The 24,218-nt window shown below is 40.7% G+C and overlaps 1 protein-coding gene across 3 annotated transcripts in view; it reads right to left on the reverse strand.

Annotated features, from left to right (window-relative positions):
* Positions 1-5,297: 5,297 nt before the first annotated feature.
* The window catches only part of RAP1GDS1 (Rap1 GTPase-GDP dissociation stimulator 1), a 488,321-nt gene continuing 469,400 nt past the window's right edge, over positions 5,298-24,218 (reverse strand). For all 3 annotated transcript variants that reach the window (XM_053703455.1, XM_053703456.1, XM_053703457.1), the window contains one exon: positions 5,298-6,015. In XM_053703455.1, the coding sequence (XP_053559430.1) occupies positions 5,888-6,015 (128 nt within the window). In that variant the 3' untranslated portion in view covers positions 5,298-5,887. The remainder of the gene's footprint in view (positions 6,016-24,218) is intronic.

A 24,218-nucleotide genomic window follows, 5' to 3' on the forward strand; every position in this document is an offset into this window, starting at 1 on the left:
CAGGTAAGGTGAATCACACTGTAAGGCAGAAAATTCTGAAACTCTTCGAGCAGAAGAGATAGCTACCAAAAACAAAACTTTCCAAGATAACAACTTAATATCTATGGAATGTAATGGTTCAAACGGAACCCCTTGAAGAACTGAAAGAACTAGATTTAGACTCCATGGCGGAGCCACAGGTTTATAGACAGGCTTGATTCTAACTAAAGCCTGTGCAAACGCTTGAACGTCTGGAACCTCTGCCAGACGCTTGTGTAAAAGGATAGACAGAGCAGATATCTGTCCTTTTAAAGAACTAGCTGACAATCCTTTCTCCAAACCTTCTTGGAGAAAAGACAATATCCTGGGAATCCTAATCTTACTCCATGAGTAACCCTTGGATTCACACCAACAAAGATATTTCCGCCATATCTTATGGTAGATTTTCCTGGTGGCAGGCTTTCTCGCCTGAATCAGGGTATCTATAACTGACTCAGAGAAACCACGCTTTGATAGAATTAAGCGTTCAATCTCCAAGCAGTCAGACGTAGAAAAATTAGATTTGGATGGTTGAATGGACCCTGAATTAGAAGATCCTGCCTCATTGGCAGTGTCCATGGTGGGACAGATGACATGTCCACTAGGTCTGCATACCAAGTCCTGCGTGGCCACGCAGGCGCTATCAGAATCACAGAAGCCTTCTCCTGCTTGATTCTGGTGACCAGACAAGGGAGAAGGGGAAATGGTGGGAAAACATAAGCCAGATTGAAGGACCAAGGCGCTGCTAGAGCATCTATCAATGCCGCCTTGGGGTCCCGGGACCTGGCCCCGTAGAGAGGAAGTTTGGAGTTCTGACAGGACGCCATCAGATCCAACTCTGGAGTGCCCCAAAGCTGAGTAAGCTGGGCAAATACCTCCGGGTGGAGTTCCCACTCCCCTGGATGAAAGGTCTGATGACTCAGGAAATCCGCCTCCCAGTTGTCTACTCCTGGGATGTGAATTGCTGAGAGATGGCAGGAGTGATCCTCCGCCCACCTGATTATTTTGGTTACTTCCTTCATCGCTAGGGAACTCTTTGTTCCCCCTTGATGGTTGATGTAAGCTACAGTCGTGATGTTGTCCGACTGAAATCTGATGAATTTGGCCGCAGCTAGTTGAGGCCATGCCTGAAGCGCGTTGAATATCGCCCTCAGCTCCAGAATGTTTATCGGGAGAAGAGATTCTTCCCGAGACCATAAGCCTTGAGCTTTCAGGGAGTCCCAGACTGCACCCCAGCCTAACAGACTGGCGTCGGTCGTTACAATGATCCACTCTGGTCTGCGGAAGCATATTCCCTGAGACAGGTGATCCTGAGACAACCACCAGAGAAGAGAATCTCTGGTCTCCTGGTCCAACTGTATTTGAGGAGACAAATCTGCATAATCCCCATTCCACTGTTTGAGCATGCATAGTTGCAGTGGTCTGAGATGTATCCGGGCAAAAGGGACTATGTCCATTGCCGCTACCATTAATCCGATTGCCTCCATGTACTGAGCTACAGATGGCTGAGGAATGGAATGAAGAACTCGGCAAGTAGTTAAAAGTTTCAACTTTCTGACCTCCGTCAGAAATATTTTCATTTCTACTGAATCTATTAGTGTTCCTAGGAAGGGAACCCTTGTGAGTGGGGACAGAGAACTCTTTTTGATGTTCACCTTCCACCCGTGAGACCTCAGAAAGGCCAATACAATCTCTGTGTGAGCCTTGGCTCTGTGAAAAGACGGCGCCTGAATTAGGATGTTGTCTAAATAAGGCGCCACTGCTATGCCCTGCGGCCTTAGAACCGCCAGAAGGGACCCTAGCACCTTTGTGAAAATTCTGGGAGCAGTGGCTAACCCGAATGGAAGAGCCACGAACTGGTAATGCTTGTCTAGAAAAGCGAACCTGAGGAACTGATGATGATCTTTGTGGATAGGAATATGCAGGTACGCATCCTTTAGATCCACGGTAGTCATATATTGACCTTCATGGATCATAGGTAAGATTGTCCGAATGGTCTCCATCTTGAATGATGGGACTCTGAGAAATCTGTTTAGAATTTTTACATCCAGGATTGGTCTGAAAGTTCCTTCTTTTTTGGGAACCACAAACAGGTTTGAGTAAAAACCCAGTCCTTGTTCTGCAATTGGAACTGGGTATATCACTCCCATTGTATGTAGATCTTCTACACAGCATAAGAACGCCTCTTTCTTTGTCTGGTCTGTGGACAGACAAGAAATGTGGAACCTTCCCCTTGGAGGGGAGTCCTTGAATTCTAGAAGATATCCCTGGGAAACAATCTCTAATGCCCAGAGATCGTGAACATCTCTTGCCCAGGCCTGAGCAAAGAGAGAAAGTCTGCCCCCTACCAGATCCGGTCCCGGATCAGGGGCTACCCCTTCATGCTGTCTTGGTAGCAGCTGCAGGCTTTTTGGCCTGTTTACAATTGTTCCAGCCCTGGTAAGACTTCCTGGTTGCCTTGGGATGTGAAGCGTTACCCTCTTGCTTTGCAGCTGTAGAGGCTGAAGCGGGACCGCTCCTGAAATTACGAAAGGAACGAAAATTAGCTTTGTTTTTAGCCTTAAAGGGCTTGTCCTGAGGGAGGGCATGGCCCTTTCCCCCGGTGATTTCTGAAATGATCTCTTTCAATTCTGGCCCGAAGAGGGTCTTTCCTTTGAAAGGGATATTTAATCATTTGGATTTTGACGACACATCGACCGACCATGACTTGAGCCAAAGCGCTCTGCGCCATAATGGCGAAACCTGAATTTTTTGCCGCTAACTTAGCTAATTGCAAAGCGGCATCTGTGATAAAAGAATTAGCCAGCTTCAGAGCCTTAATTCTATCCATAATTTCGTCGTATGAGGTCTCCGTCTGGAGCGAAACCTCCAGCGCCTCAAACCAGAAAGCAGCTGAAGTAGTTACAGGAATAATGCAGGCAATAGGTTGGAGAAGAAAACCTTGTTGAACAAAAATTTTCTAACGTAAACCCTCTAATTTTTTATCCATAGGATCTTTAAAAGCACAACTGTCTTCAATTGGTATGGTTGTGCGTTTAGCAAGCGAAGAAACAGCCCCCTCTACCTGCCACGAGTCCCGCATGGGGTCACTTACGGGGAACATTTTCTTAAAAATAGGGGGGGGGGGGGGGGGAGGGGAACAAAAGGGACACCTGGTCTATCCCACTCCTTAGTAACAATATCCGCAACTCTCTTAGGGACCGGAAACGCATCAGTGTATACAGGGACCTCTAGGTACTTGTCCATTTTACACAATTTCTCTGGGACCACCATAGGGTCACAATCATCCAGAGTAGCTAATACCTCCCTAAGCAATACGTGGAGGTGTTCCAATTTAAATTTAAATGCTAATATATCTGAATCTGCCTGATGAGAAAACTTTCCTGAATCGGAAATTTCTCCCTCAGACATCAAGTCCCTCACTCCCACTTCAGAGCGTTGGGAGGGTACATCAGATAAGGCTACCAAAGCTTCAGATTGCTCATAATCTGTTCTTAAAACAGAGCTATCACGTTTTGCAGGAAAAACTGGCAGTTTAGATAGGAAGGCCGCAAGGGAGTTATCCATGACTGCCGCTAGTTGTTGTAATGTAATAGGGGCAGACGCACTAGAGGTACTAGGCATCGCTTGAGCGGGCGTAACTGGTTGTGACACATGGGGAGAGGTAGACGGACTATCCTCATTACCTTCAGTCTTAAAATCATCTAGGGCCACATTTTTAAGTGCAACAATATGATCTTTAAAGTGTATAGACACATTAGTGCAATTGGGACACATTCTGAGAGGGGGTTCCACCATGGCTTCTAAACACATTGAACAAGGACTTTCCTTGGTCTCAGACATGTTTAACAGACTAGTAATATGTACAAACAGGCTTAGAAATCACTTTAAACAAATAAAATACACAATTTGAAAAAACGTTACTGTGCCTTTAAGAGATAAAAAGCGCACACAATTTTACAAAACAGTGAAAAATGCAGCAATCCTTTTGAAATTTTCACAGTATGTACCTAAAGCCTTAATAAGATTGCACCACAAGTTTCAAAACGATTAACCCCTTAATGCCCAAACCGGAACAGCCTAAAGCCAATAACCGGTTAAATTACTACAGCACCTTGCCACAGCTTACTGCTGTGGTCCTACCTGCCCTTAGGGATCAGTTTTGGGGGAATGAAGCTTCTTTTAGGCCCTCAAACAGCAGCAGGACCCTCCATGTGAAGCAGCATGAACTTGTCTTTCAATTCTAACTGCGCATCTGAGGCGCAACATTAGGCCCCTCCCACACCACTCCGGAGCTATGAGGCCTACAAAAAACACTTCTAAGTGAATACATTTTAGCCATGTGGATAATAACCCCAGAAAGTACTTGAAAGTGCTTTAAAAGTGTCTCCCAACGAGTATTTCTTAAGTAAAATAATTGATTGCCCTAAGTTAGTGTCAACCAGCATAATTAGCCCTGTTATGTAAGCATTCAATTCTTTACTAAGTCTCAGAACATAGCTTACCCTCCCCACATGGGGATATTGTCAGTCTTCTAGCATTATCTCAGTCTTGTCTAGAAATAAATGACTGAACATACCTCATTGCAGTCAAGCCTGCAAACTGTTCCCCCAACTGAAGCTTTCTGGTACTCCTCAGTCCTGTGTGGGAACAGCAATGGATTTTAGTTACAACATGCTAAAATCATCTTCCTCTCAGCAGAATTCTTCATCTTTTTTCTGCCAGACAGTAAATAGTACAAACCGGTACCATTTAAAAATAACAAACTTTTGATTGAAGATAATAAAACTACAATTCTAACACCACATTCACTTTACCCTCCCGTAGAGAGACCCTAGTGCTTAGAGCTGGCAAAGAGAATGACTGGGGGGTAGAGCTAGAGGGGGAGCTCTATGGACAGCTTTGCTGTGTGCTCTCTTTGCCACTTCCTGTAGGGAATGAGAATATTTCACAAGTAAAGGATGAATCCGTGGACTGGATACACCTTGCAAGAGAAATATAAATATAAGAATGTCCATTGATAATTGCAACCCTGGACTGAGCTTGTTATGAATATCAAAAAAACAGAAACCAAAACACTGCAATAATTGATTAATGTATGCACGATATTCTCCTTTTAAGTTGTGAAAAGTTTGTTTTTACAGTTGTTTGTTTTGGCCTCTTTGCCAATGTAAATATAGATGTTGCAAATGTATTATACTAATTCAAACAGGAACTTTCTTGTGAATTCAGATGGCTTTGGTAAGGAAGCCAAAACATAATTTTCCCATAGCAAATGCTAAAAGATTGACAAATAGACCTTTATTTTTTTGTCTGCTTAAATCCAAAATAAAGTTTAGTGAACCACAAAGACAATATACGAGGGCACTGTTAGTTTTATTAGTTAACTCTAGGTACTGTATCACAAGTGACAGCAACAGGCAAGACTAGTGAATGAGTATCAGTATATTCCCATCCTTGCCTGCATCCAGAGCACTAAAAATAGCGCTGTTACTACATTTGATAGTCCAATTCCAAAAAAAGAACTGGTTGCATCCTGTATTGTCTATACTCAAGCAATACTCTACTACACAGTTCAGGGTTGAAATATGGAAGCAGTGAGTATCACTTTTACATCATAAGACTATGACATGCACATTTTACCCTTGGGGTCAAGCAACAAGATTAGGGAAACAGTAATCAGTCATGAAGAGCAACTAGATTAGGCTAGTTTCTGTGGCTATGATTTACAGGATCTATGACAGTTCATCGGCTTCTGTGGCAACATAACACATGCACAAGTGATACAGTTGGTGGGGATATGGCCTTTAGTAGTACACAGGAGACAACAATGAATTCATCTGTATGGACAATTTAATGCACACGAACTTCAGCTCTGCACAGTCAGTTTCTGCTCAGTTATTGAGGCTTGCTGGGCAACGTTTTTGTTCTCATGGCTGCGTAACTTGGATATAACTTCGAGGAATGCTAAATTCTGAACTTCTTTATTAAGAGGTTCTGAAAAAGAGAAAAACAAAGATTCTGGTGTGTGCATACATGTACGTGCCGTATGTCCAGTATGTCTAAAATAAGTGTTAAAAAGAGAGTAAAGTCAAAAATAAACAAATGTTTTGGACAGAGCATAACATTTTAAACATCTCTCCAATTTATTTCTATTATCAATTTTGCTTAGGCAAGCTCAGGAGCATGCCTTTATCTTTACCCTTTGGCAGTAGTGTTTGCAACAATATTTATAGCAATGCTATACGTAGTTGCAAACACTACTGCCTAGAATATTACAGACACACTTTTACAGCAGTGTTTGTAACTACGTATAGCATTTCTATAAATATTGTTGTAAACATTGCTGTCAGATGACTAAAGATACAAGCATGCTCCTGAGCTCACCTAAGATTACCCTTTACCAAAGGAACTAAGTAAAATCACGCTCTATCTGAATCATACATGTTTCATCTTGACTTTACTGTCCCTTTAAAGGGACCTGAAACACAAAAAACAAATTATGCTTACCTGATAATGTCCTTTCCTTCTGTACAGGGAGAGTCCACAGCTGCATTCCTTACTTGTGGGAAATACTGAACCTGGCCACCAGGAGGAGGCAAAGACCCCCCAGCCAAAGGCTTAAATACCTTCCCCAATTCCCTCATCCCCCAGTCATTCTGCCGAGGGAACAAGGAACAGTAGGAGAAATATCAGGGTGAAAAAGGTGCCAGAAGAATAAGTTAAAATTTAGGGCCACCCATTGGAGAACACGGGTGGGAGCTGTGAATTACGATTCCCTGATAGATAATAAACAGAGAAAAAATTTGTCTATGCCTAAACAGCCTGAAGAAGAACTTCAAGGCGTGAACCATCCTATGTGGAAAACCTTCCATCAAGGAAGAGGAATAGCACATAAGTAACCATAATCACTTGCGAAATAACACGACCCGAGGAGGCAAGTGTAACTAGGTTCGTAAAACAGCCCTATTATTGAGAAACACTAGATAAGGAGGGTCGCATTGCAAGGTTGCAGACTCAGAGACCTCTGCACGCAGAAGCAAAATGTAGACGAAAAAGGAATCTTCCAAGATAACAACTTGATGTCAACATCATGCATATGTTAAAATTTAGCCCGATGCAGCCGGCAGAACAAGATCTAAACTCCATGGAGGAGCATCCGATCATTCTGGTCTGATTGTAGACAGAATCTCAACAAAAAGAAACAGAAAGTGTATATCAGGAAGCTCAGCGAGCCTCCACACCATAAACAGATAGAGCCAAACTGTCAGAACAAGGAAGCAGCTAAGAGGCCCTACTCCAGAACATCCTGGAGGAAAGGAGCCTGTCAGACTTGATAGTGTGCTAGGACGAATAACACTCTTCCCAGAAGAATAGGGGGTCCTACATACCTTAAGTCAGATGACAAGGAATCAGCTACGCGCTGTAAGGAGAGGACCATAACCTCTCCGAAACCCTCTCCTGGCTAAGACTAAGCGTCAATCTCCACGCAGTTCCAACAGATCCCTATGACAAGGCAACCGTCATGGAAGAGAAGACGACATCCACACTAAACAGCGAACGGTTGCAACGGAGCAATCAGTCTCCCTGGTGCCTGCTCCTGCTAGGTTATGGCCACCACTCGAGGAAGGAGTGATATTGCAGAAAAAAGGAAAAATGGAAATGAACCTCCAAGGCACCACTAATGTATTCATTAGCTCCGCCTGAGGATCTCGAACCATGGCCTCCCTGCCGGAATTTAATGTGGAAAACGGGACGTCCTGAACTGCATCCGGAATCCCCTTCCGAAAAAACATCTCGGGTGAAGACCTTATCCCCATATAAGGTGGATGTCTGAAAAGGACAACCGGATCAGATGATTGCTAATAGCGAACAGTAGTCGGCCTCTGCCCACTACCAAAAACCTGAGATGCTACCCTCAGCGCTAGGGAGACTCTCGTTCCCCTCAGAAGGAGCTCTAAGCATCTGAGAGTAAGAAAAACTATAATCTAAAACTGGGACTAGCCCAGTAGACTAAACTTTAGAACAAAAAAAAGGATTGCCTTAAGATCCATAAGGAAATATGCAGTAAAACCTAAGTCTACAGACCCCATGCCCTCTTGGCATGTCCTCACCATCCTGGCGGACTTGCGACCAAAGTCAAATATGCCCCAGATGATTTAAAAAGGATGTCGCTCAGGACAAGGGGATCTGGACAAAACTACTAGAAAGCGATACCCTCAGCCAGTAGTCCAGGTAAACATGTTAAGACAGATTCAAGAACAACGTTGCACCTCTGCCTCAGCATACACCGATTCTCGGCTGAAATGGGCCCTGACAAAAGGAGTGAAGTCTGAAATGTACCACATGAGAAATCCATACCACCCACACAGAGCTAGCGATGCCTGAAAGGAAGTCTGGAGGGTACGACCTGGTGAAGCTAACTTAGAACTTCACAAATCCAATAGAGGAATCCTCATGATCATGAAGACTAAAATAGCATCCAGGAACCTACCCTGGAGCCCTACACCAGAAAAACTCTGGTCAAGAATTCTATCATCCCCGAACGTGGAAGACAGATGAAAAACCCTAGCGGTTTCTATCAGACGAGACAAAGGCGATTTGAACCAGGATCATCTAGACAAGAGAAGCTACCACTAGATATGGAGTCTAGCACTGCCAAAGAATCCTTGGACTCCTAAAAGGTTCTAGAAGCAGAAGCAAGTCTGTCCAGAAACATCAACCTTAGCAACCGGAATGTTCCCTGCGGAGGAATGAAAAGTATGGGATCCTTCCTCAACAGTGGTCCTGCACTGCTCTTCCCCTACTAAGGGTAGAGTAGACCCTATAGTCTCCTTCCAGAATGAGGAGACAAGATAAGTTTGCTTAAGAACTTAGGCCCAAATAGGACGGGAGATCCCTCCCTCTGTGGGACCACAAACAAAACGGTTTGAATAATATCTCCAACCTCACTTAGCGATAGACACCGGGACAATGACTCCAAAGGAGAACAAAACTGGCACCCACCTAATGAGGTTTCCCTCTCTCTGTCTGGAAGACAGGGTCAAGAGAAAGAAAAAATCCCGGGAGGCTAAGAATTAAAGCCTAACTATAACCTCCTGTACGTCCCTAAAACAAGCGACTGAAAAGGAGCGATAGCCTGACCCAAACACGATCCAAGATAGGACCCAGAATGCTCCCTTCTGCAAACCTAGGGGCCTCCAGGACTGAGTCAGCTTCCAAAAAAAAAAAAAACACTTGGATTGCTCAGGCTTAGAGGAGGTCTCTGATGCTGGGCTCAATCACCATGAAAGAATAAAAATAAAGAATATGTGTCTCTCAGATTCGTTCTCTCTCAAACGGAATAGCGGAATCAAAATAAATCTTTCCTTAAAGCAGAAGGGAAAATTAGATTCTGAACCAACACTGTCAGAGCAGATCAAGGCCTGAACAGAAAAACTGGAAGCCCTAGCTTTGGGGCTAGACAACTGTGAAAGCCTAGCAAGAAAAAAACACACAAATCCAGCGAGCTGCCATCCAAAAAAGAGGATTTAATGTAAGCGGTATACACAAGGAAATCAAGTAAGAAAGGGGTAAAATATTTAAGAAAAAATTGAGCTAAAGATGCTATGACTCCAAGCTCCTGCCGGTCTTAAGCGTTTCGGCTGTAGAAAAAGTCTTAATCATAGAACATATTACAATATCCGGTGTGCACCCTTTTAAAGCTATCAAAGCCTTATCAGGGGTAGCTTAAAGGGACACTGAACCCAATTTTTTTTCTTTCGTGATTTAGATAGAGCATGCAATTTTAAGCAACTTTCTAATTTACTCCTATTATCAATTTTTCTTCATTCTCTTGCTATCTTAATTTGAAAAAGAAGGCATCTAAGCTTTTTTTCTTGGTTGAGGACTCTGGACAGCACTTTTTGATTGGTGGAGGAATTTATCCACCAATCAGCAAGGACAACCCAGGTTGTTCACCAAAAATGGGCCGGCTTCTAAACTTACATTCTTGCATTTCAAATAAAGATACCAAGAGAATAAAGAAAATTTGATAGTAGGAGTAAATTAGAAAGTTGCTTAAAATGTCATGCTCTATCTGAATCACGAAAGAAACAATTTGGGTTCAGTGTCCCTTTAAAGCCACAGATAAAATAATTATAAGCTCCAATGCCTTAATTCTTTCTGGAGAATATCGAGGGAACCTCACCTCGAAACGAGACACAGATGCTTTAATAGGAAGCCTCTAAGTCGATAGTATACAAATATCCCACGTGAGTAAATATCCTCATAAAAGGAGTGTATTGCTGCTCCTTCAACAAAGAATGCCAGGAGAATTTAACCAATTTGATAACAGAAGTAAACTATAAAAGAAATTTCAAATGGTATACTCGCTATGAGTGATAAAAGAAAAATGTTAGGTTTCATGAACGTTCTATTTTAAGCTCCACCTCCACTGCTGCTTGTTCTGTTATGCAAATTAACCCAACCAATTACAAATTGCGTCTTCAGTGCAATTAAGAGGATAGTAAACACCTTGTTATTAAAAGACATTTCTGTTGTGTTGCTATAGAGTAATTTATCATCCAAGGTCAAACTTTTTTTAATACAAATTAAGATCTTTTTTGCGGTGCATTTCAAGTTCTAAAAATAGAAAATCTACATTTTTAGGTAAACTACATGAAAAGAGTATAAAAAAGAAAAAATTGTTCCTTTGTTTTTTACTTGAAAATGACACCAGAGCTCAGTTTCGTAAAAAAGAAGAAAAAACTTTATTGTAGATCCATGAGACACCAAAAAATAGACTAAAGTGACCAGCGCCAAAAAATATAAATTACAACAAACTCCAACTAGAAAAAATAGGTTACCCTCAAAGACCTACAGGACTAATCAATACAAAACACAAAGCACTAGGGAGCGCTGAAACCAGCTTAAGAGTAAGGATTATAGAATATATATAATAATAAAACACCTAACCTGATACTAATATGATACTACTATAATAGGCAATATGTATAATACATGTAAATATAAATTGTGAATTATGAATTATGTGTGAAAAAAATCTTTTCAAAATTGGAAAATATTATATATGAAATAAATTCTATGTGAAAAAATTCAATTCTATAGAAGATGCCAGCAACAAATACTAGAATCGCATAGCTATATATAAAAAACTTTATTACAATATAGGTCGACCTATTCAAGACATACAATAATAAATCACAAAATTAAAAAAAAAGAAAATTAGTATAAAAAAACTCCTTAAACCAAAAGTTCATGCATAAGAAACAGTTCCCAGGAGTGGACGATTTTTCGGCTTGTTACTATGTGGACCCACGCTCATGCAAGGATGATAATAAGCAGCAACCGGCCTCCATGAGACAAACAAGTGCTTCTGTATAAGTTAAAAAATGAGAAAAAGAGTTTGACCGGTTTCGATCTCTGGGACCGTAGTCATAAACTTAAAAACTACCTGCTGTGCAGGACTTTTAAATGAAATGGTATCCTCCTATTGGAGAATCCCATTTTATAACTGTTTGTTATCTTACTTAAACAAGAAGACACATTATTGCAGATTATTTATAGGTTTAAAGCAGAACATTATGAATTTGTTTAAAAATTTAATAAAAAATGGTCTATTCATGTGGGGAAATTGATTATAGCAGTATACACAAGAACAATATATATGGAATTAACCATAGTAATTAAACCCAACACTGATATTAGCATGTCAAATTCCGTGTGAGCACCTGAACAACTGCACAGTCTTAATAATGAGAAAGTGACTTCTGTTCCAATAATGGAAAGACAGGAACAGTGTATAGTTGGTTAAAGACTCACCCCAGCTTAAGGATCCCTGCCAGGTGCCGCGGCTTGAGAGGAGACTAGCCCGTCCACAGAGAGCGTGCGTTCACTTTCCGTTCTACCTTAAAGGGACACTGTACCCAAACATTTTCTTTCGTGATTCAGATTGAGGATGACATTTTAAGCAACTTTCTAATTTACTCCTATTATCACATTTTCTTCATTCTCCTAGTATCTTTATTTGAAATGCAAAAATGGTAGTTTAGATGCCGGCCCATTTTTGGTGAACAACCTGGGTTGTCCTTGCTGATTGGTGGATAAATTCATCCACCAATAAAAAAGTGCTGTCCAGAGTACTGAAACAAAAAAAAAGCTTAGATACCTTCTTTTTCAAATAATGATAGCAAGAGAACGAAGAAAAATTGATAATAGGAGTAAATTAGAAAGTTGCTTAAAATTGCATGCTCTTTCTGAATTACAAAAGAAAAAAATTGGGTTCAGTGTCCCTTTAAGGCTGCGGGTTGACTCCGTCAGAGCCCTTTCGTGTGCCTCCGGTTTCGTCACTGCTCTCCTCCTGGGCCGTTGCTCCACTCGCGGAGACCTGCGGTAACTTGGCGTGTGACGTCACCGATTCCTTTTGCTTGCGGCTTCTGGGTCCCTTCGCAGTCAGATTAATCTCAGGTGCTGGCTTAGTTAGCTTGCGGTAATCGAAGTGTCAGTGTGCCTGCTCCGTTTCTGAATTGCCAAACAACAGAGTGATGAGCTGCACCAAAGTACTTCTTTAAAACTTTTTATTGTAGGTCACAGAAACTTCCCCAGGGAAGTATAATGTCAACAAAGAAGGGGGCTTGGTGGTGTGTGTGGATAACACCCAAAGAACTTATTGCTGACGCGTTTCAGCCGGTAGGGCCGTAGTCATAGCATGAAGTTCTTAATCTTAACTACCTTTAAATACCTAGTGCATAATTGTGATTGGATAAAAACATTTATCCTGGGCGTTATCCAGAACACACCTGTTTAGTCCAGTTTAACAAAACATAAGTTCTAAATAGAAACAATTGTTACATACTGTTTAACTAGTAACAAAAAATATATAACTTATCATTGCAAACATCAAAAATTATAATGAGTTAATATACTCAAAATATTATTTATTACATTACAGAACATATTTAACTTTTCTAAGAACCTTGTTACACTTGCTCTATTACTATGAATAAGGGGGGGTGAACCTTCTCAGTTAGAAATAAATGTTCTGTTAAAAAATTCTGTAAAATTGACATAACTACTCACTCTTATTAATGATTGATTGGAACTTGCTATAGTTAGGAGGTGTGAAAAGATGTACGTTAATTTTGAAGAGGATGGTAGTTTTTTAAAAAGGATGGTAGTTTTTTGGTTAAACCTCCATGTAGCTAACCTGATCAAAAAGAACATTATATTATGATTTTACATATATGGGGATAACGGGCCAATTTTTCAGGACCATTCTGAATACACAGACTGAAACCTACTCCCAGAAGTTGATAATATCAAATTCCGAATTTAAACCTAAGGGAATTCTTGTTTTCAGTCTGTGTATCCAGAACGCTTCTCTTTTAGACAACAGCTTATCCCTATCTCCACCTCTAGTTTTGCAAGTCACCTTTTCAATAATGGTCCACCTCAATGTGTCAGCTTTTTTATTGTGATTCAAATTAAAATGCTGTATCAACGGAGTAGTCAATTTTCCTGCCTTAATGTTGTTTACATGTTCACGGATTCTATCACGTGTTTCCCTGGAGGTGAGACCCGTATATTGGACTCCACACTCTACACAAGTGAGCAAATACACCACATAAGTGGCTCTACAGTTTAGGCAAGAGTAGTGACTGAATTTTTCCCCTTGTCACTGTGCTCGAGAAACCTTCTCCACTTTGGAGATAGCTACATGCTATGCATGACATATAGCTACATTTGTACACTCCCTTAAACCTCAACCACGATGAATGGTCTGGTCTAGTAGAGTGTAACTGTGTGGGAGCTAGAATATTACCTAAAGTTTTCCCTCTCTTGAAGGCATATCTGCATCCCTGAGTAACAATGTCTTTGAGATCATCGTCAGCTGACAACATACGGAAATGTTTCCGTATGATGTTACAGACCTGGTGGTATTGGTTGCTATAACTGGTGATGAAAGAGACGCCCCTTGAGATCTCATGTTTTGTTGTTTTTTCTGTTCTTAGAAACTCTGATCGATCCCTCTTCGCTATATCAATCCTAATTAGGGACACCTCCTTTCTATTATATCCTCTCTGGCATAAACAATTTTCAAGATCTAAGGCTTGTTTCTCATATTCCTCTTGTGTGGTACAGTTTCGTCTAAGACGTATAAACTGCCCTTTTGTGACTGATCTGAAGACCCTCCTGGGGTGATTGCTTCTTGCGTGAAGCAATGTGTTCCCAGAAATGGGTTTTCTGTACACCTTTGTGTGTACCTTATTGCCTTTACTCATAAGAGTCACATCCAAATAGTTTAGTTGGATTGCATTGAACTCAAAGGTAAATTTTATACCTACAGTATTGTCATTTAAGTACATTAGAAAATCTCTGGCTTCCATTTCATTGGCCTCCCATATGATCAAAAGATCATCTATGTATCTCTTATAATATTTTATCTTTTTTATCCAGGGTCCACCACATCCATAGATGTGGGACAGCTCCCACCACCCCATGAAGAGGTTGGCATAGGAGGGGGCAAACTTGGCCCCCATAGCTGTCCCACATCTCTGGAGGTAGTGGACCCCTTCAAACATAAATAAATTGTGGGTCAATAGAAATTCAGTTACCCTTAAGATATTCTGACAAAAATGTGAATCAAAAGTAGTCATCCGTTTTAAAAAGAATGATATTGCTTCCAGACCTTTGTTGTGAGGAATGGATGAGTATAATGCAGTTACATCTATAGATAACCAACTAAAACTATCTTGCCAATAGATGGATTCAAGTTCAGTCAAGAGTTGCTTTGTGTCTCTCAGATAGCTGGATAAATTGGACACCAATGGCTGTAAGATGGAGTCCAACCACTGGGACATTGGCTCAAATAAAGAGCCAATGCCGCTAATGATTGGACGGCCCTTTACTTCTGTCAGTGACTTATGAACTTTTGGCAGGAAATTGAAGATAGGCATTACAGGGGAATCCACCATCAAGAACTCACATGTTTTATCATTAAGATAACCTGCTTCTTTTCCATCATCAATTAAATGTGATAGCTCCCGACTGAACCTTATTGTGGGATCACTTTGTAATTGTAAATATTGTGATGGGTTCGATAGCTGTCGTGTTGCCTCCTGAACAAAGAAGCTCCTGTCCATGACAACTACCGACCCACCCTTATCAGCTGATCTTACAACCAGATTTTTGTCCCCTTTAAGGTCTTTAAGAGCTAAAGTCTCTTCTCTACTTAAGTTCTGATGTGTGGTAGGTCTAACCACATAAGCTAATTCGGTCAAATCCTTCTCTACTCTTTTCTGAAACTGTTCCAGAATATTCCCTCTTACCTGTATAGGATAAAATTTGGAGGCACAGGAAAAACTTGGGCCACTTGACACCATATGAGTGTCCGAAGATATTTCAACACTGGAATTTTCAAGAATTAAATTCTCCAATGTCTCCAAATCACACACTTCCTGAAACGTCAAAGCTTCATTTTGAAAAGGTTTATTTGTATCTTCAGATATAGCAAAATTCAAATCATCATTACTTATATTCTTTTGTGCAAAATACTTTTTAACTGTTAGGTTCCTGATCAGCTTATTCACGTCCACTAGTGTTTGAAACAGATTGAAAGTATCAGCTGGCACAAAACTTAGGCCATAATTTAAAACTTTTGTTTCAATATGACTGAGTGGTCGCGATGAAAGATTGATCACCGAACCTAACAGTACTTCGTTCTTGATCTGCCCCTCCTGGGGGGTTGTCGCTGCTGTAAGGGACCTTCTTTTAGAATCCCTTTCCCTTTTGTATCGCTTCCCCCCCCCTTCGAACCCTTGTGGGACCTTTGAAAAAACCTGCGCTATGTCTGATCTATCCTGTTCTCTTTGGAACCCTTGATCTCTCTCCTGTTCTAAAGCCTGATATCGGGAAGCTTCAACCTCTACAGGTGTAATTGCTAATGGGGTTATGGAGTTATCTGGGTTTTTATTTGTATGGGAAGCCCTCTCCTGTGCTACATTTTCTTCCTCTCCTGATGTAGAACAGTCACCCGAGGACTCTGCCTCACTTTCATTGAAAGTTACTTTTTTGGACTTAAAAGCTGATTTATTTTGTTTTTTACCTGACTTCTTCCCTTTTGGAAATCTTTTTTGATCGTTCTCCCTCCTATAATTTGTTCTTTGTTTTCTGTTCCAAATATAGATTTTATTGTTCTCATAATCACTAAGATCCCTCAGGTACTTGTCATGTTTAATTGCCATGATTAATGCTTCAGACACTGCTATAGTAACCTGTACAATTGAGTCAAATTTGTGGAATTTTAACTCTTTGCTACGTACATTTAGTTCAATCTGCAAAACGTCAATTTCCCTAGAAACAGTTACTAACATTTTAGATTTAAACTTAATCAACATTTCCATCAATCTTAGTGAGCAGTCTGACAATACCCCATTCCAGACCCTTATAAACTCTTCATCTTCCACCTGGAAAGTGGGAAATTTATTAAACCTTAAGCCACGGGGTATCATTCCCTGCTTTAAATATTTTTGCAGTGTCCAAATGTCCCATTTGAGTCTTATTTCTTTATCCAGAAGGGATTCAAGATGCTCGAATAACTTGCTAAGAGTGTAAGTAGAAAATTCAGAGGAAAACACATTCTCAGTTTCTGTGGTATTTTCCAAACGTTCATCTGAGGTTTGCAATGAGTAAAATTTTTGTTACTTCCATGTCCCCTGTAATATTATCCATGCTTGTTGTAATGTGCTGTGACCTTTACCGCATATAGATAAGCCAAAAACAGTATATAAGTGCTCAGCCACACTCTACAGGAAACCAGCTGTGTATATATAGAAAGTCAAATTCCGTGTGAGCACCTGAACAACTGCACAGTCTTAATAATGAGAAAATATAGTGACTTCTGTTCCAATAATGGAAAGACAGGAACAGTGTATAGTTGGTTAAAGACTCACCCCAGCTTAAGGATCCCTGCCTTATTGCCTTTACTCTTATGAGTAAAGGCAATAAGGTACACACAAAGGTGTACAGAAAACCCATTTCTGGGAACACATTGCTTCACGCAAGAAGCAATCACCCCAGGAGGGTCTTCAGATCAGTCACAAAAGGGCAGTTTATACGTCTTAGACGAAACTGTACCACACAAGAGGAATATGAGAAACAAGCCTTAGATCTTGAAAATCGTTTATGCCAGAGAGGATATAATAGAAAGGAGGTGTCCCTAATTAGGATTGATATAGCGAAGAGGGATCGATCAGAGTTTCTAAGAACAGAAAAAACAACAAAACATGAGATCTCAAGGGGCGTCTCTTTCATCACCAGTTATAGCAACCAATACCACCAGGTCTGTAACATCATACGGAAACATTTCCGTATGTTGTCAGCTGACGATGATCTCAAAGACATTGTTACTCAGGGATGCAGATATGCCTTCAAGAGAGGGAAAACTTTAGGTAATATTCTAGCTCCCACACAGTTACACTCTACTAGACCAGACCATTCATCGTGGTTAAGGTTTAAGGGAGTGTACAAATGTAGCTATATGTCATGCATAGCATGTAGCTATCTCCAAAGTGGAGAAGGTTTCTCGAGCACAGTGACAAGGGGAAAAATTCAGTCACTACTCTTGCCTAAACTGTAGAGCCACTTATGTGGTGTATTTGCTCACTTGTGTAGAGTGTGGAGTCCAATATACGGGTCTCACCTCCAGGGAAACACGTGATAGAATCCGTGAACATGTAAACAACATTAAGGCAGGAAAATTGACTACTCCGTTGATACAGCATTTTAATTTGAATCACAATAAAAAAGCTGACACATTGAGGTGGACCATTATTGAAAAGGTGACTTGCAAAACTAGAGGTGGAGATAGGGATAAGCTCTTGTCTAAAAGAGAAGCGTTCTGGATACACAGACTGAAAACAAGAATTCCCTTAGGTTTAAATTCGGAATTTGATATTATCAACTTCTGGGAGTAGGTTTCGGTCTGTGTATTCAGAATGGTCCTGAAAAATTGGCCCGTTATCCCCATATATGTAAAATCATAATATAATGTTCTTTTTGATCAGGTTAGCTACATGGAGGTTTAACCAAAAAACTACCATCCTTTTTCAAAAACTACCATCCTTTTCAAAATTAACGTACATCTTTTCACACCTCCTAACTATAGCAAGTTCCAATCAATCATTAATAAGAGTCAGTAGTTATGTCAATTTTTACAGAATTTTTTAACAGAACATTTATTTCTAACTGAGAAGGTTCACCCCCCTTATTCATAGTAATAGAGCAAGTGTAACAAGGTTCTTAGAAAAGTTAAATATGTTCTGTAATGTAATAAATAATATTTTGAGTATATTAACTCATTATAATTTTTGATGTTTGCAATGATAAGTTATATATTTTTTGTTACTAGTTAAACAGTATGTAACAATTGTTTCTATTTAGAACTTATGTTTTGTTAAACTGGACTAAACAGGTGTGTTCTGGATAACGCCCAGGATAAATGTTTTTATCCAATCACAATTATGCACTAGGTATTTAAAGGTAGTTAAGATTAAGAACTTCATGCTATGACTACGGCCCTACCGTCTGAAACGCGTCAGCAATAAGTTCTTTGGGTGCTATCCACACACACCACCAAGCCCCCTTCTTTGTTGACATTATACTTCCCTGGGGAAGTTTCTGTGACCTACAATAAAAAGTTTTAAAGAAGTACTTTGGTGCAGCTCATCACTCTGTTGTTTGACTGATATTAGCATGACCATCTGTATCTGTTTACCACATGTGTTTAGATATGTCATTATGCACATTAAATGAATAAACCATACCAATAAACACATTGCTGATACTGATGTTACCATATATCTATTTATTCACCACATCTAACTAGCTAGGAGCCCTAAAGCCTAAGACCAAACCTAAATCCAATTGGATAATTATTGTTAGTCCATTAGTTTAATGGATGTATCCATAGGGTAAGTTATACTATTATAGACATTCTTGTGACTGCATTTGCTGATTGTAGTACTGTCCAGGGCTATATGATATTAGAGACTCAAGGGCCAAAATTCTCACCTATTCCAATAATTAATAATGTCGAACTCAGAGTTAAATCCAACAGGTAGCAGGCTACCCAATTTGTGTATCCAGTATATTTACTGTCGTGACAAAATCTGGAATTTATCTCCCCCCCAGGGGTTTTTTGGATCAGTTCTATAGCCTGCCACCTGAAGGAACCAACGTCGCCATTATGTACCTCCAAAAAGTGTCTTGATAGGGCAGACACTGCTCTTTCCTTACTGATGTGGGCCAAATGTTCTTTCACTCTTGTGCCCACCTCCCTCGTAGTTCTACCAACATACTGTCTGTTGCAGGAAACACATTCTACTAAATAAACCACATATTTGCTCTTACACTTAATGCAGCCTCTTGTTTCAAATGTTTCCCCAGTAGTTGCAGAAACAAAATTTTTAGAGACATGGATATACTCACAGGATCTACAGGTGCGTTTGCCGCACCTGTAGGTACCTTTAAACTGTAACCATGAGCTCTCTCTCTGTTTATTCCTTAGAAGGAGGCTTGGGGAAAGAATATTACCCAATGTCATATTACGTTTGTAGATAAATTGGCAACCTTCACTTATGGATTTCCTCAATTGTCTTTCTCCTCTGAGAATTGACAAGTTCTTACGAATAACGTTACAGACCTGGTAGTATTGGTTAGAGTACGCCATGACAAACAGAGGCTTCTGATGAGCACCTTGTTTTTCAGTGAGGCCTTCTCTTTTTCGTGGTACCAATAAATCACTCCTGTCAATCGTTTGCACTTCTCTGAAAGCTCTATCAACCACCTTCTTAGGGTAGTTTCTGGCTCTCATTCTCTTGTTGAGTTTCTCACTCTCCCTCCTGAAATCCTCATCTCGGGTGCAGTTGCGTTTAACACGCAAAAACTGCCCCTTTGCTATCCCTTTAAAAACATGCCCTGGATGATTGCTTTGGGCATGCAAAATGGAATTTCCAGATATTGGTTTACGGAAGAGAGAGGAGACAACGCTTCTGTTCTGACAATCTGAGGTCAATGTGACATCCAAATAATTGATACTAGTTTTGTGCCAATCATATGTGAATTTGAGCTCAACAGAATTGGAGTTCAAATACTCCACAAAATCTTTTGCTAGTATCGGACCTCCAGACCAAATTATAAGGATGCCATCTATGAATCTCATGTACCTGATGACATGTGATGAGTTAATGTTTCCTTCTCCAAAGACGTGGAACCGCTCCCACCACCCCATGAAAATGTTGGCGTAGGACGGGGCAAATTTTGCCCCCATAGCGGTTCCACGTCTCTGGAGATAGAAATCATTAGCAAACTTAAAAAAGTTGTGCTTCAAGAGAAACTCAATGACCCTTAGTATATACTCTTGATGTTCATCCATGAGACCTGTGTATCTCTTGCGATAGAATTTGACTGCCTCCAGCCCAAACTCATGAGGTATGGAGGAATACAGGGAGACCACATCTATGGTCAACTAACTGTATCCCTCCTCCCACACTACTTCCTCTAATATAGATAATGTGTGGTATCTCTCAGGTAGCTGGGTAGTCTTTGTACCAAAGGCTGTAAAAATTGGTCAACCCACCTAGATAGTGGTTCTGTCAGGGAGCCAATACCTGCCACTATAGGGCGACCCCTAACATCCTCAAGGCTCTTATGGACCTTCGGGAGATGGTGGAAGATGGGCATTACAGGATTTTCCACCATCAGGCAATCATATGTTTTTCTGTCTAGAATGCCCATCTCCAAACCATCATCCAGAAGGTCCCTGAGTAATGTTTGATAGTTCACAGTCGGATCTCCATTAAGGGGTGTGTATGCTTCTGGATCTCTGAGTTGCCTGTGGGCTTCGCCCTCATACATACTCCTGTCCAATACCACCACACTACCCCCCTTTTCCGATTGTCTTATCACTATGCTCTCATTATTTTGAAGTGTGGTCATTGCCTCTCTTTCTTTCCTAGTCAGGTTTTAGGGACTTTTATGTTCCTGTTTGGACAATTCAGTCAAATCCTCTACCACTCTTTTGTGGAATACTTCTAGGCTCTTCCCTCTAACCTGAATAGGGTAGAAATTAGACCTCAACCTCATTATCACAGTTTCAATTTCATAGTTACTAGTAACCTCATTGTCACAAGAGAGATCCTCCAAATCAGTCAAAGCACAGACATCCTGAAATGTCATATTACCCTGATTCATCAGGCTGGCCTGTCATCGTATTTCTGACCCCCTTGAATCGAGGGAGGTGGGCACAAGAGTGAAAGAACATTTGGCCCCAATCAGTAAGGAAAGAGCAGTCTCTGCCCTATCAAGACACTTTTTGGAGGTACATAATGGCGACGTTGGTTCCTTCAGGTGGCAGGCTATAGAATTGATCCAAAAAACCCCTAGGGGGGGAGATAAATTCCAGATTTTGTCACAATAGGAAATATACTGGATACACAAATTGGGTAGCCTGCTACCTGTTGAATTCAACTCTGAGTTCGACATTATTAATTATTGGAATAGGTGAGAATTTTGGAATAGGTGAGAACAACCACCCCCCCATTACAACCCACCACCCACACACCCATACTCTAAAACCCACCCTATCCCCCCTTAAAAAAACCTAAGTCTAACCCCTAAGTGGTCCTTACCTGTCCTAAAGAACGACGGAGAAGGTCCTGTTCCAGGCGGAGAAGTCTTCTTCCAGGCAGTGACCTCTTCTTCTTCCAGGAACCAGCCGGCGCGGAGGAGTTGAAGACCGATGACCGCGGAGCTGAAGACCGTCCTCTCTGGAACTGAAGACCGGCGATGCATTAACTGAAGATCGGCAACGCTGGAACTGAAGACCGCAGAGCCATGGAGCGTGGAGGATCCTCTTCATACGATTGCCGCCGTACACTGAATAGGAATACAAGGTACGCGATTAAAAATGGCGTCCCTTGAATTCCTATTGGCTGATTTGAGCCTTCAAATTCAAATCAGCCAATCGGATGAGAGCTACTTTAATTCTATTGGCTGATTTGAATAGCCAATAGAATAAGAGCTACTGTAATTCTATTGGCTATTCTAATCAGCCAATAGAATTACAGTAGCTCTTATTCTATTGGCTATTCAAATCAGCCAATAGAATTAAAGTAGCTCTCATCCGATTGGCTGATTTGAATTTGAAGGCTCAAATCAGCCAATAGGAATTCAAGGGACGCCATTTTTAATTGTGTACCTTGAATTCCTATTCAGTGTACGGCGGCGATCGTATGAAGAGGATCCTCCACGCTCCATGGCTCCGGTCTTCAGTTCCAGCGTCGCTGGTCTTCAGTTCCAGAGAGGACGGTCTTCAGCTCCGTGGTCATCAACTCCTCCGCTCTGCGCCGGCTGGTTCCTGGAAGAAGAAGAGGTTGCCGCCTGGTAGAAGACTTCTCCGCCTGGAACAGGACCTTCTCCGCCAGTCTTCAGGACAGGTAAGGACAACTTGGGGGTTAGACTTAGGTTTTTTTAAGGGGGGATAGGGTGGGTTTTAGGGTAGGGGTGTGTGGATGGTAGGTTGTAATGGGGGGGTTGTTATTTTTTTTTTTTACAGGTAAAAGAGCAGATTACTTTTAAGCCCTTTTAAGGGATGGTAATAGAGCTGATTACTTTTGTAATTTAGTTTAGGGTAGGGACATTTTTTTATTTTGGGAGTCTTTGTTATTTTATTAGGGGGCTTAGATTAGGTGTAATTAGCTTAAAATTCTTGTAATCTTTTTTTATTTTTTGTAATTTAGTGGGGTTTTTTTGTAATATAGTTTAGTGTATTTAATTATATTTTAGTTTAGATAATTGTAGTTTATTTAATGAATTTATTGATAGTATAGGTGTATTTGTAACTTAGGTTAGGATTTATTTTACAGGTAATTTGGTAATTATTTTAACTAGGTAGCTATTAAATAGTAAATAACTATTTAATAGCTATTGTACCTAGTTAAAATAAATACCAAGTTACCTGTAAAATAAATATAAACCGTAAAATAGCTACAATGTAATTATTAATTATATTGTAGCTATCATACGGCTAGATTTGGAGTTTTGTCGGTAACGACCCGAAAAACTAACGCCGGCTTTTTTCTGGCCGCACCATAAAAATAACTCTGGTATTGAGAGTCCACAAAAAGGCTGCGTTAGGCTCCAAAAAAGGAGCGTAGAGCATTTTTAACGCAGCTTCAACTCTCGATACCAGAGATCTGTTCCGATCAGCCAATAGAATGCGAGCTCAATCTGATTGGCTGATTGGATCAGCAAATCGGATTGAACTTGATTCTGATTGGCTGATTCCATCAGCCAATCAGAATATTCCTACCTTAATTCCGATTGGCTGATAGAATCCTATCAGCCAATTGGAATTCGAGGGACGCCATCTTGGATGACGTCCCTTAAAGGAACCGTCATTCGTCGTTAGTCCGTCGGGCCAGCAGGATGTTCCGCGTCGGAGGTCTGCAAGATGGATCCGGAAGAAAGAAGATTGAAGATGCCGTTGATAGAAGACTTCATCCGGATCATGGACCTCTTCAGCTCCCGCTTGGATGAAGACTTCATCCGGATCATGGACCTCTTCAGCCCCCCGCTTGGGCTTGGATCAGGACATCGGAGGAGCTCTTCTGGACAGATCGTTGAACCCGGTGAGGTGAAGATAAGGTAGGAAGATCTTCAGGGGCTTAGTGTTAGGTTTATTTAAGGGGGGTTTGGGTTAGATTAGGGGTATGTGGGTGGTGGGTTGTAATGTTGGGGGGCTTGGGTATTGTATTTTTTCTTTTACAGGCAAAAGAGCTGAACTTCTTGGGGCATGCCCCGCAAAGGGCCCTGTTCAGGGCTGGTAAGGTAAAAGAGCTTTGAACTTTAGTTATTTAGAATAGGGTAGGGCATTTTTTTATTTTGGGGGGCTTTGTTATTTTATTAGGGGGCTTAGAGTAGGTGTAATTAGTTTAAAATTGTTGTAATATTTTTCTTATGTTTGTAAATATTTTTTTATTTTTTGTAACTTAGTTCTTTTTTATTTTTTGTACTTTAGCAAGTTTATTTAATTGTATTTATTTGTAGGAATTGTATTTAATTAATTTATTGATAGTGTAGTGTTAGGTTAATTGTAGGTAATTGTAGGTAGTTTATTTAATTAATTTATTGATAGCATA

The sequence above is a fragment of the Bombina bombina genome, chromosome 2, assembly GCF_027579735.1.
Source record: "Bombina bombina isolate aBomBom1 chromosome 2, aBomBom1.pri, whole genome shotgun sequence".
In the NCBI taxonomy this organism is placed as follows: Eukaryota; Metazoa; Chordata; class Amphibia; order Anura; family Bombinatoridae; genus Bombina; species Bombina bombina.